The following is a 15,003-nucleotide window of genomic DNA, read 5'->3' as shown; positions in this document are numbered from 1 at the left end:
CCCCCGCCACCAGAGGCAAGGATAGAACCTAGGTGTCCTGGCTCCCCCACACATACACTCTAACCCACTCGATCTCTCTCCAAATGACAGTGGCAGTCCCTAGGATTGTTTCGAGGACTTGCCAGTGTCCCCCAAGAGCTGTGCAGTTTCATTCATGTGCACACACACCCATGTTATCTCCTGACCCTCTTCATTCTTTCCCCTCTTTCTGGGGTGTCACTGCAATACTCATGCTGTCTTCACTCTCCTCCAAGGCACTGCAGTGGTGAGCATCCAGGCCATACATGCAGGGGGCTCCTCGGGGCGCATCACCTACAGCATCGTGAGTGGCAATGAGAAGAATGCTTTCCTCATCCAGCCCAACTCAGGTACGTGGAGCAGGAGGGAACACAGGCGTGATATTACAGCCTTACGGGAAAGCATAAATGAAGTGATCTGCAGGGCTCCCCAATGCCCTGTTTTTGTGCCTGCTTGCCTGTACATCTGCCTGGCTCACTCCAGCTGGAAACCCCTAGGCCTTCTGTACAGCAGCTCACTTCATCTTACACAGCATTAGTGCTTATGATTTATCAGATACAATCCCAACCTAGCTCATATGAAATAGATTCAAATGGGCTAATGGAGAGATCTTAAAAGTAATTGTAAACAGGGACACCTCATCCAGAGGTGTTTCTAGTTGGGTTCTGCAGGTATCTGTTCTCAGCCCAGTACTATTCAATATCTTCATCATTCTTCCATTTCTGGAAGAAGATACAAAGTAACTGCTGAGAGAGTAGGCAGACAACACAGAAATTGGTGGAGTGGTAAATAATAGTGGGGACAGGTCAGTGCTACAGAGCGACTTGGATCACTAGTAAGGTGAGCTCATTTGCACAACATGTTATTTAATGCAGCCAATACCCAGGCATTCTTCTAGGCATAAAAGATGCAAAGCAGTGATGGTGAGCATATCTATGTGAATCGTGGCAAGCTGGGGTGTACACCTATCCTGCACTAGCCTACTGCACACTAAGTGTCCATGTGGACTCTGCTGCTGCGCACTAAACGTTCCCTTGTGCCCTTTGATTTACCCTGCTGTGAAATGGGAGTAGAGCAAAGTGCACTAGGGAACAGCTAATGTGGAGCAAGCGAGTGCAGGGTAGATTTAGTGTTAGTTTAGACAAGCCCACTGAAAAGGACTTGGAGTCCTGGTGGAATCTAGCCAAACATGAGCTCCCAGAGTGATGCTCTAGCTGAGAGGGCAAGCACAACTCTGGGGGTCTGGATAAGCAGGATAGTATCCAGTAGGAGCAAGGAGGTGATATTACCCCTATACAGGATCAGTGAGACCATCACTGGACACTTAAGAACTGCACTACCTCCAGGACTGCGCTAGTACCATTGGTCCAGACAGATAGGAACCCCACAGACACTGGGACACACTGAGACCTACACAACACCAGAGGATATATTCCTTCCTTACCCGCAGTCTCCCCTCCTCTCCAGCCCAGCCCTCCTGAGGGACATTACTAGAGTGCAGGAGGATACTACTTCAGTGCCCCAGGAGTCATGTCCTCTCCAACCATCAGGCAGGAGTGCTCCTGTACCAATGGCCTCGCCGTTACCAGAGGAGCAGATTTTGGACTTGAATGAGTCAGATGTGCTGGCTGCTCTGGTATTTTCATGGAGAGATGCTCGCTATCCCTCCAGATATGACTTCTCTAGGCACTAGAGCACCTGATCTCATGGAGTCCTCTACAAATGACTGACTCCTCTTTCTGGCCTTACTGCGGACCATGGGATTCTAAGGCAGATGCTCAGGTCCTCTCCTCTCCTTTTTGCCACCAACCAGATATGTCAGTATCTGAAGAGGAAGATACTCACCTGAATCCACAGGTACGGACAGTTCCAATTGAAGTCTCATCCTCATCCACAGACAAAGCAGCCACTCCTTCCTCTCCATTTCCGCTGGACAACCATTGGCCGTACCAGGAGTTACTGCAAAGAGTTGCCAGTGACTCCAGATACCACCAGAGGAAGCCCAGGACCCACAACATTGGTTCCTAGATGTCTTGCAACTTCAAGAACCAAATACAGTGGCCCTTCCAGTTAATGAGGCCACTAGAACTGGCTAATTGGGCTGGCACACACCAGCATCCTATGCCCCACATCTAAGAAAGCCAGGAGGTGCCATTTTGTCCCCATCAAGGGAGACAAATGTTTGTTCTCCAATCCCATCCCCGACTCGCTGGTGGTTCAGGCAGCTACAGAAAGGGCTAGGTCGCAATATCTAAGAATGACCCCAACAGACGAGGCTCAAAGAGGCTGGGACTCTTGAAGAGGAAGGTCTCCTGCTCCGTGAGACTACAATTTTGTATTGCTAACTGTTAGGGAAATATGACTTTAACAACTATTCCAGGCTAGTGAACTTAAAGGACTAATTTCCCCTAAGGATGGAACGCAATTTCAGTCCTTCATAGAGGAGGGCAAGTGAGTGGTGAAAACAGTCCTTCAGGGTGCATTGGATGCAGCAAATACAGCCTCCTGAAATCTGGTCACTGGTATAGTCTTGAGAAGGGATTCTTGGTTACAACTGTCAGGATTTCCCAGGGAGATCCAGAGCGCCATTCAGGAAGTTCCCTCTGATGAGTAAAATCTCTTTAATGAGAAGTCAGATGAGTCCCTACGCTCATTAAAGGACTTGAAATCAACTCTGTGCTCCCTGGGGAATCTACACACCAGTCCCCAGAAGGAAACACCAGAGACAAACCTATAAATCAAGGCCATCTCCTCCTCATGTGTTCTACTACCAGTGTCCAGCCAAGCCTCCATGGAAATGCCAGAGGGTTCAGAGGCCTCACTCCTCAGCCCCTCCACGTCTACACATTCCCAGCCACCTGCTACGGGCCATTGGTTGAGACTCATCTACCACCCCTGATGGCATGACCTCTTCCCCCATTATTTTGGGGGCCTTCTCATGCTCTTCATCCACAACTGGCAGCTGATCACCACAGACAGTTGAGTCTTGGAGATTATCCAACAGGAATAATCCATAGAGTTCCTCTCCTCCTCCCTCACAAACCCTTTCCTAGTCATCCTCCTTCAAGGACCGCTCTCACAAGGTGCTTCTTCAACAGGATGCGAAATGCCTCCTACACTGAGGTACAGTAGCAGGTGCCCCACCTTGCATGAAGGGGAAGAGTTCTACTCTCCATATTTCTTAGTCCCCAAAAAAGAAGGAGGGTGGAGACCTGTTCTGGACTTTCAGCAACTCATCATCTTTGAAATTTGAAATTCAGGAGGATTATATTGGCATCAGTAATCCCCTCACTTTTGGAAGGAGATGTGGTGCACAGCTCTTGAATTCCTTATAGACATTCACCCATCCCACAGGAGGTTCCTTCAGTTTATGGTGAGCCAGGAACATTTCCAATTCTGAGTCTTTCCCTTTGGGCTAGTGACAGTGTTCACAGAAGTTTTCGCTGGGGTGGCAGCCCAGATGAGACATCAGGGCTGCACAGTTTTCCCATATGTGAACTACTGGCTCCTGGTAGGCTCCTCCTGCCAGGAGATCAGGTCAGCAACAGAGTTTCTCTAGAGTTCACCAAACTCCTAACAATGTCAGCTTGCCCTCCCATTCAAGATCTCCTCTTCTCTGACCCCCTAACTCAGGAGGGAGGCAGAATCAGACACCCCAACCCAGGCTCACTCCACCTCACAGACAGGTGTTTGGATGGGATTGGAAATAGAAAATTCCTGCTTGGCTCCTGGCCAAGTTATCCTTAGCCAAAGTAGGAAAGATTCGACTAGGACCTGCTACCTGACCAAATGAAAGTGCTTCTGTGCCAGGAGCACAAACAATCAACATTCTCCAGTCACTGCAAGTATTCTGATCATCTTTGGTTGTCTCCTGTCCCTAAGGCTCTCAGTTCTCTTAGTTCATTGTGCGTCCATCTCACAGTGATTAGTGCCTCCCTCCCTCCGGCAGATGGGCAGTCTGTGTCCACCCACCCAGTAACAATTCGGTTTATGAAGGGCCTGATCAGGATCTTCCACCAGCCTACACCTCAAAGGGACCTTAATCTCATCCTGTCGACATTCACTAAACCACCCTTTGAACCCTTGGTCTGCATGGGCCCAACCTGTTGATAAAAATTGTATTTTTAGTGGCTATCTCTCATAGCTTTCTACTCAGATCTGAACCTTAGAGTTCAGAAACTAAGATACTAGCACAAAACCTCCAAGCTTAATTACCAGCTTGGATCTGATAGCGCTGCCACCAGCCAAAATTTCCAGTGTTTGGCTCACTCTGGTCTCCCCAAAACCTTCCCTGGGGGACCCCAAGACCCAGATGCCCTGAGTCTTACCTCAAAGGGAAATAACGCCCCTCCCCTTGTCTTCTCTTTACTTCCTCCCCAGGCTTCCCCTCCGTGGGTTATCCTGGAAGATTACTGTACTTAAACTCCTTGAATTACAAAACAGAGAGGGCAATTTACCTTCCCCCCTCCTTCTTTTTCCCCCTCCCAGTCTTTCCCTGAGAGAGACCGTAATCCTGGCACAGGGATTTCTATCCCCTAGAGCCTCACTTAGAAAAGAAAATCCAACAGGTTTTAAAAAGAAAAAGCTTTATATAAAAAGAAATGAAAGACATAAAAATGGTCTCTGTATCAAGGTGACAATATACAGGGTCATTGGCTTAAAAGAAAACAAAATGAATAAACAGCCTTATTCAAAAAGAAATACAATTTAAAACATTCCAGCAAACTACACACATGTAAATACAAAAACAATATAAAAACCTATATTGTCTTATACCTGTACTTACAACTGGGAAACAGAAGATTAGAAAGCCTGGAGATAGAGAGATCACTCTCAGAGCCGAGAGAGCAACAGAGACACAGACAAAGGACACACACCCAAAAATTCCCTCCCTGAGCTTTGAAAAATCCGGTTTCCTGATTGGTCCTCTGGTCAGGTGTTTGGTTCCCTTTGTTAACCCTTTACAGGTAAAAGAAACATTAACCCTTAGCTATCTGTTTATGACACTATCACTTCAGCCAGGAGTGGCAGCAAGCTAGAGCCATCATGGCAGACCCTCTGTATACAGTTTTTCACAAAGAGAAGGTTTCCCTTCACCTGCATCCTAAATTTCTCCCCATAGTTGTTCCTGAATTCCATATCAACCAGAGTATCTACTTACCCGTCCTTTTTCTGAAACCCTATGCTCCTACTGAAGAGAAGAGACTCCACTTCCTCAATGTCCGGCATGCCCTCGCATTCTACCTGCAAAGAACCAAACCCATCAGAAAGTCACCAGGAGTTTTTATCGCCATAGCAGAAAGATCGTGTGGTCATGCTATATCCTTTCAAAGGATTTCTAAGTGGGTTTTGGATGCCTCCTAAGGTGCAACAGGTTAGCACACATTCTTCCTCTAGAGGTGTCATAGCTCACTCCATGAAAGCACAGGCCACTTCTGTGGCACCTCTGAAGGAGGTCCCAATGCAAGATATTTGCATGGAGGCCACCTGAAGCTCCATCCACTTATTTGGTACACTACACGTTAGTTCATGGCTCTGCAGAGGATACAGCAGTGCCATCTGCAGTACTCCAAGCATCTTTGTCGCTGGCTTCCTCACACCCACCTCCAGTCTGAGTACTGCTTGTCAATGACCCACATGTGGAATACACGTAGGGACCAGCCCTCAAAGAAGTGGAGGTTACTTACTGTAACTGGCATCTCTTTGAGATATGTGGCCCCTATCTGTATTCCACTGCCTACCCTCCATGCCCTCTGCTTTGGACCCTGTTGAATTCAAAGAAGAGGAACTGGAGAGGCATCGTCCTGCACCGTCTCTTATACCCTCAGTCGAGAGCATGAGGAGACCTACTGCAGACGTGTAAGTCAATGGACACTGCTTGTAAGAATTTCCAGACTTGGACACATGGCACGCATACATACCGACATATGGAACATGGAGAGGGACTGTACATCTCAAGAACTTCCAGTTAAGGAACTTCCATATCTTATATGATGAAGGACAGGCAAAGCTGTGTGGCTCTGCATATTGCTGACCCTTGAGTCCACGTCATCTGACTAGTTCACCTAGTGGCTGCATGTAGATGTTGAAAAGGACCGGAGAGAGAACTGATCCTTGTGGGACTCCACAGGTGAGGGGTCTGGTGGTGAAGATGCAGTTTCCCATCAATACTCATTGGGTGCATCCCTCCAGGGAGGATTCAAACCATTTTATTGCATTCCTCTGGACTCCTGCCACCTCTCAGGTGAAACAGCAGTATCTCATGGTTGACAGTATCAAATGTTGCAGAGATTCCCAAGAGGATGAGAGTGCATGTGTGGTCTCTAACCATTGACAGCAGGAGATCATCCATCAGTGCCACTAGAGCATTCTTCGGTTCCATATGCCTGACTCCAGATTGTGCTGGATCTAATACATCAGCTTCAATTAGATGAGCTTCTAGTTGTCCTTTGGCTAACTTCTCTCTGTGGGTTTGCTAAGGAATAGTGGTAGTTGGTTATAACTGACATATCCAGGTTATGCCAGTGTTGGTCACGCTGTTGCATGTTCAATGGAGGAAGGAAAAGTCCTCTGAATGAGTCATTGGCCATTATAGTCATGAGTGGCATCAGTTGTTCGTTACTCTCTTTCACCAGCCACAAAGGGCAGGGGTCTGGTGCACAAGTCATGAGTCAAGACTCCTTTGGAGTGTCCAGAACTTCTTGAGGAGTAAATATACTGGACTCCAGGATTCCAGGCGGGCTGTTGAATGGTGAATGCAGGCGAGCTGGATCCAGGCAGTCTGAGAAGCCTTCTCAACTATGCATGATCTTTCAGTGCAGTAGAATATAGTCCTTTGCAGCACTTGGTGCTGGGTTCAGATGCAGGTTGTAGGCACCCAGAATTGCTGAAGCAGTTTACCACCCTGGATAGCTCCTTGAGGTGGGATTTGTCAGCTTTTAATGGTGCTCATAGGAAGGGTCTCTTGGCCATAGGCTTGGAGACATTTGTTATGTTTCATCCTGTCTGCATCAGTCTTTGTTTTCTGCTTTGGCACTTAAATTTGTGCCCCACTCTCTTCATCTGGCTCAGGGTGTCAGCAAACCAAGGAAAGCTGTGTGGGCGATGGGGAAGAAGAGGCTCTTTGGGGTCAATGCGTTGCTGGTTGAGGCTAGCGTGGAATGGTAACTATTCACCAGATCTTCATCCTGTGAGTGGAGTGCTGCTGTCCTTTAGTTGTCTTTGAAATTTAGTGGAGTCCCTGAGTCTTCGCAACTGAATCAGGATCATAGGTCTGTGACAGTCTGTGCAGGACATTGGCTGGGTTGTGATGTCTTTGATCTTGACATCTAGGCTGAAGATGGCAGCAATTCCTGGACTTGCCCCAAACTTCCTGTATGACCTTGGGCCAGTTCTCTGGTCCCTGGGCATCCATTCCTGCCTGTATAAGGGGTTAGCAGCTATGCCCTGCCGCACAGAAGTGTGAGGAGAAATGCAGTAACAATTGTGAAGCGACCAGTACTGCAGTGCTGGGGTCAAAGATGTATCACAGATAGCTGGATAGATATGTGGCTGCATGGAGATGTTTATGTATGGATGTGTGCACATGCATGGGCCTGTGCACCATCTCAGTCATCTCAGCTTGGTGACCCTGGGACTCATGCACAGGCTCACTCCCATCCTCTCCCAGGTGCCATCTCGGTGCAGGACTCCAGCAGCCTGGACTTCGAATCAAGCCCTCGGCTGCGCCTCGTGGTTCAAGCAGAGACTGCCACCTCCTTTGGCTTCATGGCTGTGAACCTCAACCTGCAGGATGTGAATGACAACTTGCCACGCTTCCAGCTGCAGAATTACGTGGCCTTTATCTGGGAGTCACAGAGCTACGACTCCCCTGTCATACAGGTACCAGCGGGGGAGCCACATGAGCTCTGGATACCAGAGTGCAGGGGGTCTGTGGGTGGGAAGGGGAGGGCACTGGGCTGGATAGGCCCATTGGTCTGTTGGCAGAGGGGAGAAATCAGGGCTGGATGGGCCCATTAATCTGATGGGGGTAGGGAAATCAGGGTTGGATGGGCTGATTGGTCTAATCAGGGGAGACAGTCAGGGTTGGATGGGCCCATTGCTCTGATCGGGGGCGGGGGGGATTAGGTCTGGATGAGCCCATTGGCCTGATCCAGGGGTGGAACAGGGCCAGATGGGCTCAGTGAACTGATTGGGGCGGGGGGGAGAATAGGGGTGGATGGGACCATTGGTGTAATCGCAAAGAGGGGGTGGGGAAATTGAGGCTGGATGGAACTATTAGTCTGATCCAGGGCCGGGGGAGAGGGAATCAGGGTTGCCTGGCCCATTGGCCTGGCCTGGGGGGTATAAATTGGGGTTGGATGGGCCCATTGATCTGATCTGAGGAAAGGTCAGGGTTGGATGGGCCCATCAATCTGACCAGGGGGGTGGAACAGGGCTGGATGGGCCATTGGTCTGATTGCGGGAGGGGAAATCAGGGCTGGATGGGCACATTGCTCTGATTGGAGGGATGCAAACGGGTTGGATGGGCTCATTGGTCTGAGGTGGGGAGTGTATATTGGATCTGATCCAGGGGGTGTAAATTGGGGCCGGAACAGTTCATGGGTCTGAGCCAGAAACATGAAATTGGGGCCGGAACAGCCCATGGGTCTGAGCCAGAAGCCTGAGATTGGAACTGAAATGGCTCATGGGTTTCAACCAGAAGCGTGATATCGGCGCCAGAGTGGCTTATTGCAACTTGAGACCATTACTCCTTGTTCTGTCATCGGCTACCACTGAGAACAACCGAGCTCCATCCTCTTTGGAACCCCCCTTCAGGTAGTTGAAGGCTGCTATCAAATCCCCCCTCACTCTTCTCTTCTGCAGACTAAATAACCCCAGTTCCCTCAGCCTCTCCTCGTAAATCATGTGCTCCAGCCCCCCTAATCATTTTCTTTGCCCTCCGCTGGATTCTCTCCAATTTGTCCACATCCCTTCTGTAGTGGGGGGACCAAAACTGGACACAGTACTCCAGGTGTGGCCTCACCAGTGCCAAATAGAGGGGAATAATCACTTCCCTTGATCTGCTGGCAATGGTCCTACTAATGCAGCCCAATATGCCGTTGGCCTTCTTGACAACAAGGGCACACTGCTGTCTCATATCCAGCTTCTCATCTGTTGTAATCCCCAGAACTACTGCTTAGCCAGTCAGTCCCCAGCCTGTAGCGGTGCATGGGATTCTTCCTTCCTAAGTGCAAGACTCTGCACTTGTCCTTCTTTTCAATCCTCCAATTTTCTAGGTCACTCTGGACCCTATCCCTACTCTCCGGCATATCTACCTCTCCCCTCAGCGTGGTGTCATCTGCGAACTTGCTGAGGGTGCAATTCATGCCATCATCCAGATCATTAATAAAGATGTTGAACAAAACTGGCCCCAGGACCGACTCCTGGGGCACTCCGCTTGATACCAGCTGCCAACTAGACATCGAGACATTGATCTCTACCCAGTGAGCCCAACAATCTAGCCAGCTTTCCATCCACTTTATAGTCCATTCATCCAATCCATACTTCTTTAACTTGCTGGCAAGAATACTGTGGAAGACCGTATCAAAAACTTTGCTAAAGTCAAGATATATCACATCCACTGCTTTCCCCATATCCACAGAGGCAATTATCTCATCATAGAAGGTATAGATTGGGGCTGGAACAGCCCATGGGTCTGAGCTGGAAGCATGAGATCAGGGCTGGAACAGCTCATGGGTCTGTGCTGGAAGCGTGAGATCGGGGCTGGAACAACTCATGGGTCTGTGCTGGAAGCGTGAGATCGGGGCTGGAACAGCCCATGGGTCTGAGCCAGAAGTGTGAGATCAGGGCTGGAGTGGCCTGTGGGTCTGAGCTGGAAGTGTGAGAGCAGAGCTGGAACAGCCCATGGGTCTGAGCTGGAAGCATGACATCGGGGCAGGGGTGGTCCCTGGGTCTGAGCCGGCAAGCTGAATCCCATTTGTTGTTTTGCAGGTTTTGGCTGACGACCTGGATCAGGGTGCAAATGGTCAGGTGACCTATGCCATCAACCAATCGCTGCCCATGAACGGGCTGTACCACATTGATGCCCAGATAGGGACCATCACCACTGCAGCCATTCTGGACAGGGAGATCTGGTCGCAGACCCGGTGAGTGAAAGCTGGCCAAATGGATAAGGCGTCGTGTGTCCCAGGGAGGCGATTAGTCACTGGAACGAGGCCCATGGGAAGTGAGGAATTCTTCATCTCTTGGAGTCTTCACATCCACTCTGTCTGTGTTAGCAAAATTTAGCCGACCTCAAGTCACTGGGCTTCATACACAGAACTGGGTGGGCATCGCTGGCGTGTGCTATGCAGCAATTCAGACAAGATCTGATGGACCCGTCTGGCCATAAACTCTGTGACTCTCACTTGTACTTGGGGCTGGCACCACAAAGAATTTCCAGGCACCACATATCTGCTTAGCCTGAATGCTCTGGGCATCCCCCACTCCTCTTGCCAAGCTACACACTCTGAGCACCATTCCCACTGGGCACCATGCCCCCCCATCCCAAGCTCTCTGGGCACCACATGCCCAATCACCCTTATATCTACTTCTCCCACACCCTCTGGACACTATATAACCACCCCTCACACAGACCACACACTGGTCATCATGCCTGCCCTACAGCCCACAAACTCCAGGCACCGTTGTCCCCCCACAGCTCATATACTCTGGGCACCATACACACAGCCTCCCCACAGCCTACACCCTATAAGCACAATGCAAAGACCCTCCACGGCCCACACGAACTGGACACAATGCAATGACCCCACACAACTTATGTCCCCATGGGCCCCATGCAACGACTCCCTATAGCCCATGCCCTCTGGGCACCATGCACCTCCCCACAGCCCACATCCTGTAAGCACCATGCACCTCCCCACAGCCTACACCCTCTGGACACCATGCAACTCCCCGCAACCCATGCCCTCTGAACACAATGCACCTTCCCCATAGCCCACACAAACTGAGCACTGTGACCACCACCCCACACATAGCCCACAAACTGGGCACCATGCATCTCCCCACAGCCCACACTCTCTGGGCACTGTGCACCTCCCCACAGCCCACACTCTGTTAGTACCATGCACCTCCCTACAGCCCACGCCCTCTGGGCATCATTCCCCCATTCCCCCCACAGCCCACACACTCAGGGCATGATGCACCCCTCCAGCCTATTCACTCTGGACACTATGCACCCTCCTGTCCCACAGCCCATGTGTACTGGCACCTCCCACACACCACAGCTCACACACCCAGGGCTCCATGCCTCCTATAACACCCCACACACTCTGAGCACCCAGCCCATACACCCAGGGCCCCGTGAAACCCCTAACACCCCACATACTCTGAGCACCCAGCCCACACACCCGAGGCTCTGTGCATCCCCTAATATTCCCACACATGCTCCAAGCACCCAGCCCATATATCTGGGACTCCGTGAATTTTCTAATGCCCCACACACTCTGAGCACCCAGCCCACAAAACCGGGTCTCTGTGAATCCCCTAACATCCCCCACATTCTGAGCACCCAGTGTGACAGATTTTTTGAAAAAGGGCCCGTTGTTTTTTTTTAGAATGGCTGCAAAGAAACCAAGATTTTTTTTATAATATTTTGTTTTAATATTTTTATAAAGTTTAACTGCTTAATTTTTTTTAGCTTTTGCAGAGTTAACTTTTTATTTATTTGTTTATTTTTTAAAATGACACCTTAATTAACTTAGATTTTACTATTTTAAATACTGTTTTAGGGATTTAAATTTTTTATGTTGGCACTTAATTTTTTTTCCTATTATGCCCTTAGGGCTTTTAACTTGTTTTTAATTTTTTTTTATTTGTAGCCTGCTTGTTTGGGCCTGGGTTTTTGTTTGTTTGTTTTGTTGTTTTTTTGCTTGCCTGCTTGTTTGGGCCTGATTTTGGGATTTTTGCTGCATTGTTTTTTGGGTTTTTTTATGGACATAGGCTGTGTTTTACTACCAAATTAGCAAGGAGGGTGGGCTTTTTAACTAGCCCCCTACCCCTTTTGTTTGTTTTTTTAAAATATTTTTTGCATAGGTGCTACTACTATTTGCTTATATTTTTAAGGGTTGGGTTATATATAGAAAATATTGCTTGAACATATTTTTATGAATTTTTTTTAATATAATTTTTTTGTGCCCCCAATTGTACAAAGCCTAAAAGTTTATACTAATTTTACAGATGACCCCAAGTTTTTACTTTTTTGTCTTTTATACTTGGCATACAGGTTTAATAAATTTTGCCAAATATGCACGCTTTTTTGAAGCTTTGTCACAGACCCCAGGGATTGTATTTCACCTTGGTGAGAGCCCTGTCCAACCAGGAGAGGTTTTTACCCCACTTTGAAAGAGGCAACAGGTTTTGTTTTTGTTTTTTGCTGCCTTTTTTGTGGCACAAGTATTAAGTTTACCAGCTTTTTGTGACCCCAGTGGGCCAGGCAGCCGGACTTTTGTGTTCGCACTTTTAATGCCTGTGCATTTATCTTTGACCGCCTTGTTGATGCCATTGCCCATGATTGCGGAACTCCCGAGTCCGCAGATACCCTTTTGTTTTTAAAACATGTTACAATTTGTTGGTACTGCTTTTAAAAATTTTTTAATTACTTAAGATTTTACGCTGCCCAAGCCAGCACCGGGGCTTACAATGTGACCCCACTGGGCCAGAGGGAGGAATGCTAAGCTTTTTTTTGTATTATTTGGCCTTTGGCACTGAGGGTTTATACATCCCGTGCACCTCTCCCCCACTTCCCCCACTGGGGCAGAGTGAGAAATTTGAAGGGTTTTTTTTTATGTGTAGTTATGCTACAGCAGAGGGCGCATGCACCGAGGACTTTACCAGCATGGAGAGAGGATTGCTAAGCTTTTTTTTATTGCCCTGCCATACTACGACTGGGGGTATGTCCATTTGCAACTTTTTTTTTTTGCCACCCAGATTGGACTGTGGTGGAGAAAGGAATGCAAAACCGTTTTTTCTTTTTCGAGTGATTGCTCATATCCATTCCAGTAGGTGTACGCACCGCGCGTGCACGCTCATCGGAAGACTTTTACCCTAGCAACTCCGGCGGGCCGGCAGGTCGCCCCCTAGAGTGGCGCCGCCATGGCAGCTGATATATACCCCTGCCGGCCCGTCCACTCCTCAGTTCCTTCTTACCGCCGTGTCAATCGTTGGAACTGTGGAGCGCGACATAGCTGTCCTCCACGTCCCTAGCTTCTCCTTGTTCGTTGTTCTACTAGTTATAGTTATAGTTAGAGTATAGAATAGTTTATAGTTGTTATTTACTTGTTGTATATAGTTAGCGGGCTTGGGGCTCTAGCCCTCCCCCGCACCGGGTGCCGGGCTCATGCCCGGTTCGCCGGGGTTCAAACCGTACTCGGCCTGCAAAAAGCTGATGCCCACTAGCAATCCCCACGACTCCTGCCTGAAGTGCCTTGGGGAATCGCATATCTCTCAGAAGTCCCGAATTTGCAAGGCCTTTAAGCCAAGGACCAAGAAGGAGAGAGACCAGCGCCTAAAGACTCTCCTCATGGAAGTGACGCTTAACCCTCCGTCCTCGGCACCGGGTACTGTCTCAGTTACGGCACCGGACTGCTCTGGACCCACGAAAATGCCTCGGCACCTACCTTCTCCGGCACCGGGCCCCGGGAATAGACCATCAGCGTCCTCCACCCCGGCCAAGCAGGCTCGGATGGAACACCCGGCACCGACTCCAGCCGCGGCACCAACACCAGGGATTCCGTCGACTCCGGGCCTGGGAGGTCCGTCGAGTCTGGTCCCTTTCAGCTCCCCGCTAAGATCTGGGGTCGAGCTGATGGTCCCATCAATGCCCGAGACATTCTTCTTGGCTAGGGACCTCATCACACTGACGGAGCCTGCGCTGCCCCAATCCCCGGTGCCGCCGGTGCGGGTTCCTCAATCTACGGGCAAGCCAGTGACCATGCGAGCGCCGTCACTGGATTCCCCGAGTCGGCATCGATCCCCATCGAGGTCCCGGCACTGTTCCCGGTCCTGTGGGAGGTCTCGCTCAAGACGCTGCTCGCAGTCCCGGCACCGCTCACCGCGGCGATACCGGTCGTACTCGCGGCGTAGGTCCTCATCACGCCGGTCCCGATACTCCCGGCACCGCTCCGGCTCGAGTCATCGCTACCGGCACCGAGATTCGAGGAGCCGTTCTCACCATCGGCGGTCCAGATCCAGGTCGACTTCCCGGCACCGAGCTGGTGGCAGGTCCCAGTCTCGATCGCAGCGCTGTTATGACTCCCGGCACTGATCTCCGGCACCGAGGAGGTCTCCACCATCAGGAGCAATGGACCCGTATCACTCCCGTTCGGCTCCTCCCTGGCCGTCACGCCAGCCGTCGGTCTCCTCACAAGCGGACAGCGCGTACCTGCACACCGACAGGCCTGCTGCTCTTTTTCACGAGCCCCAGCCTCAGGAGCATGGTCCGCAGCAGTGGGGTTTCTGGACTCCCTGGGCATACCACCAAGCCCAGGGCCTTCAACAGATTCCCCCCACGTTCGTCTGCTTCTGAACACAGGGCTCCGGAGGCCACATCTTCCCGTCCTCCTCCTTCCCCTACAGAGGAGAGGTCATCTCAGCCTCAGGACCCTGAGCACCCTCCAGAGTCAGACGCAGTGCTCCAGGCAGAGCCTTCGGCAGATCCACTCCTGCCAGGTCTCTCCTTGTCATCCTCCCCGGATGAGGCAGTGGCGGGAACGACATCCACCAGTCCCCCTCCGCTTGACCTCAGGGTGCATCAGGACCTCCTCAGGTGCGTGGCGCAAAACATGAATTTGCAGGCTGAGGAGGTCTCCGAGATTGAGGACCCGGTAGTGAGCATACTGTCGGCCGACGCGCCCACTCGAGTCGCCCTTCCTTTTATTCGGACCATTCAAGCCAATGCCACGACCATCTGGCAGTCCCCGGCGT

General features: G+C 50.3%; 1 protein-coding gene across 1 annotated transcript in view; it reads left to right on the top strand.

The window, feature by feature from the left end:
* Nucleotides 1–15,003, top strand: part of DCHS1 (dachsous cadherin-related 1) — a 136,776-nt gene that overhangs the window by 106,943 nt on the left and 14,830 nt on the right. Inside the window, exons 15-17 of the mRNA XM_075061880.1 lie at nt 255–368; nt 7,688–7,899; nt 10,012–10,166. Coding sequence (XP_074917981.1) covers nt 255–368; nt 7,688–7,899; nt 10,012–10,166 — 481 coding nt within the window. The remainder of the gene's footprint in view (nt 1–254; nt 369–7,687; nt 7,900–10,011; nt 10,167–15,003) is intronic.

This window comes from Chelonoidis abingdonii, chromosome 1, assembly GCF_003597395.2.
Source record: "Chelonoidis abingdonii isolate Lonesome George chromosome 1, CheloAbing_2.0, whole genome shotgun sequence".
Lineage (NCBI taxonomy): Eukaryota > Metazoa > Chordata > Testudines > Testudinidae > Chelonoidis > Chelonoidis abingdonii.
The sequence above is the reverse complement of the archived record's forward strand: the minus strand, read 5'-3'. Positions and strand labels throughout refer to the sequence as shown.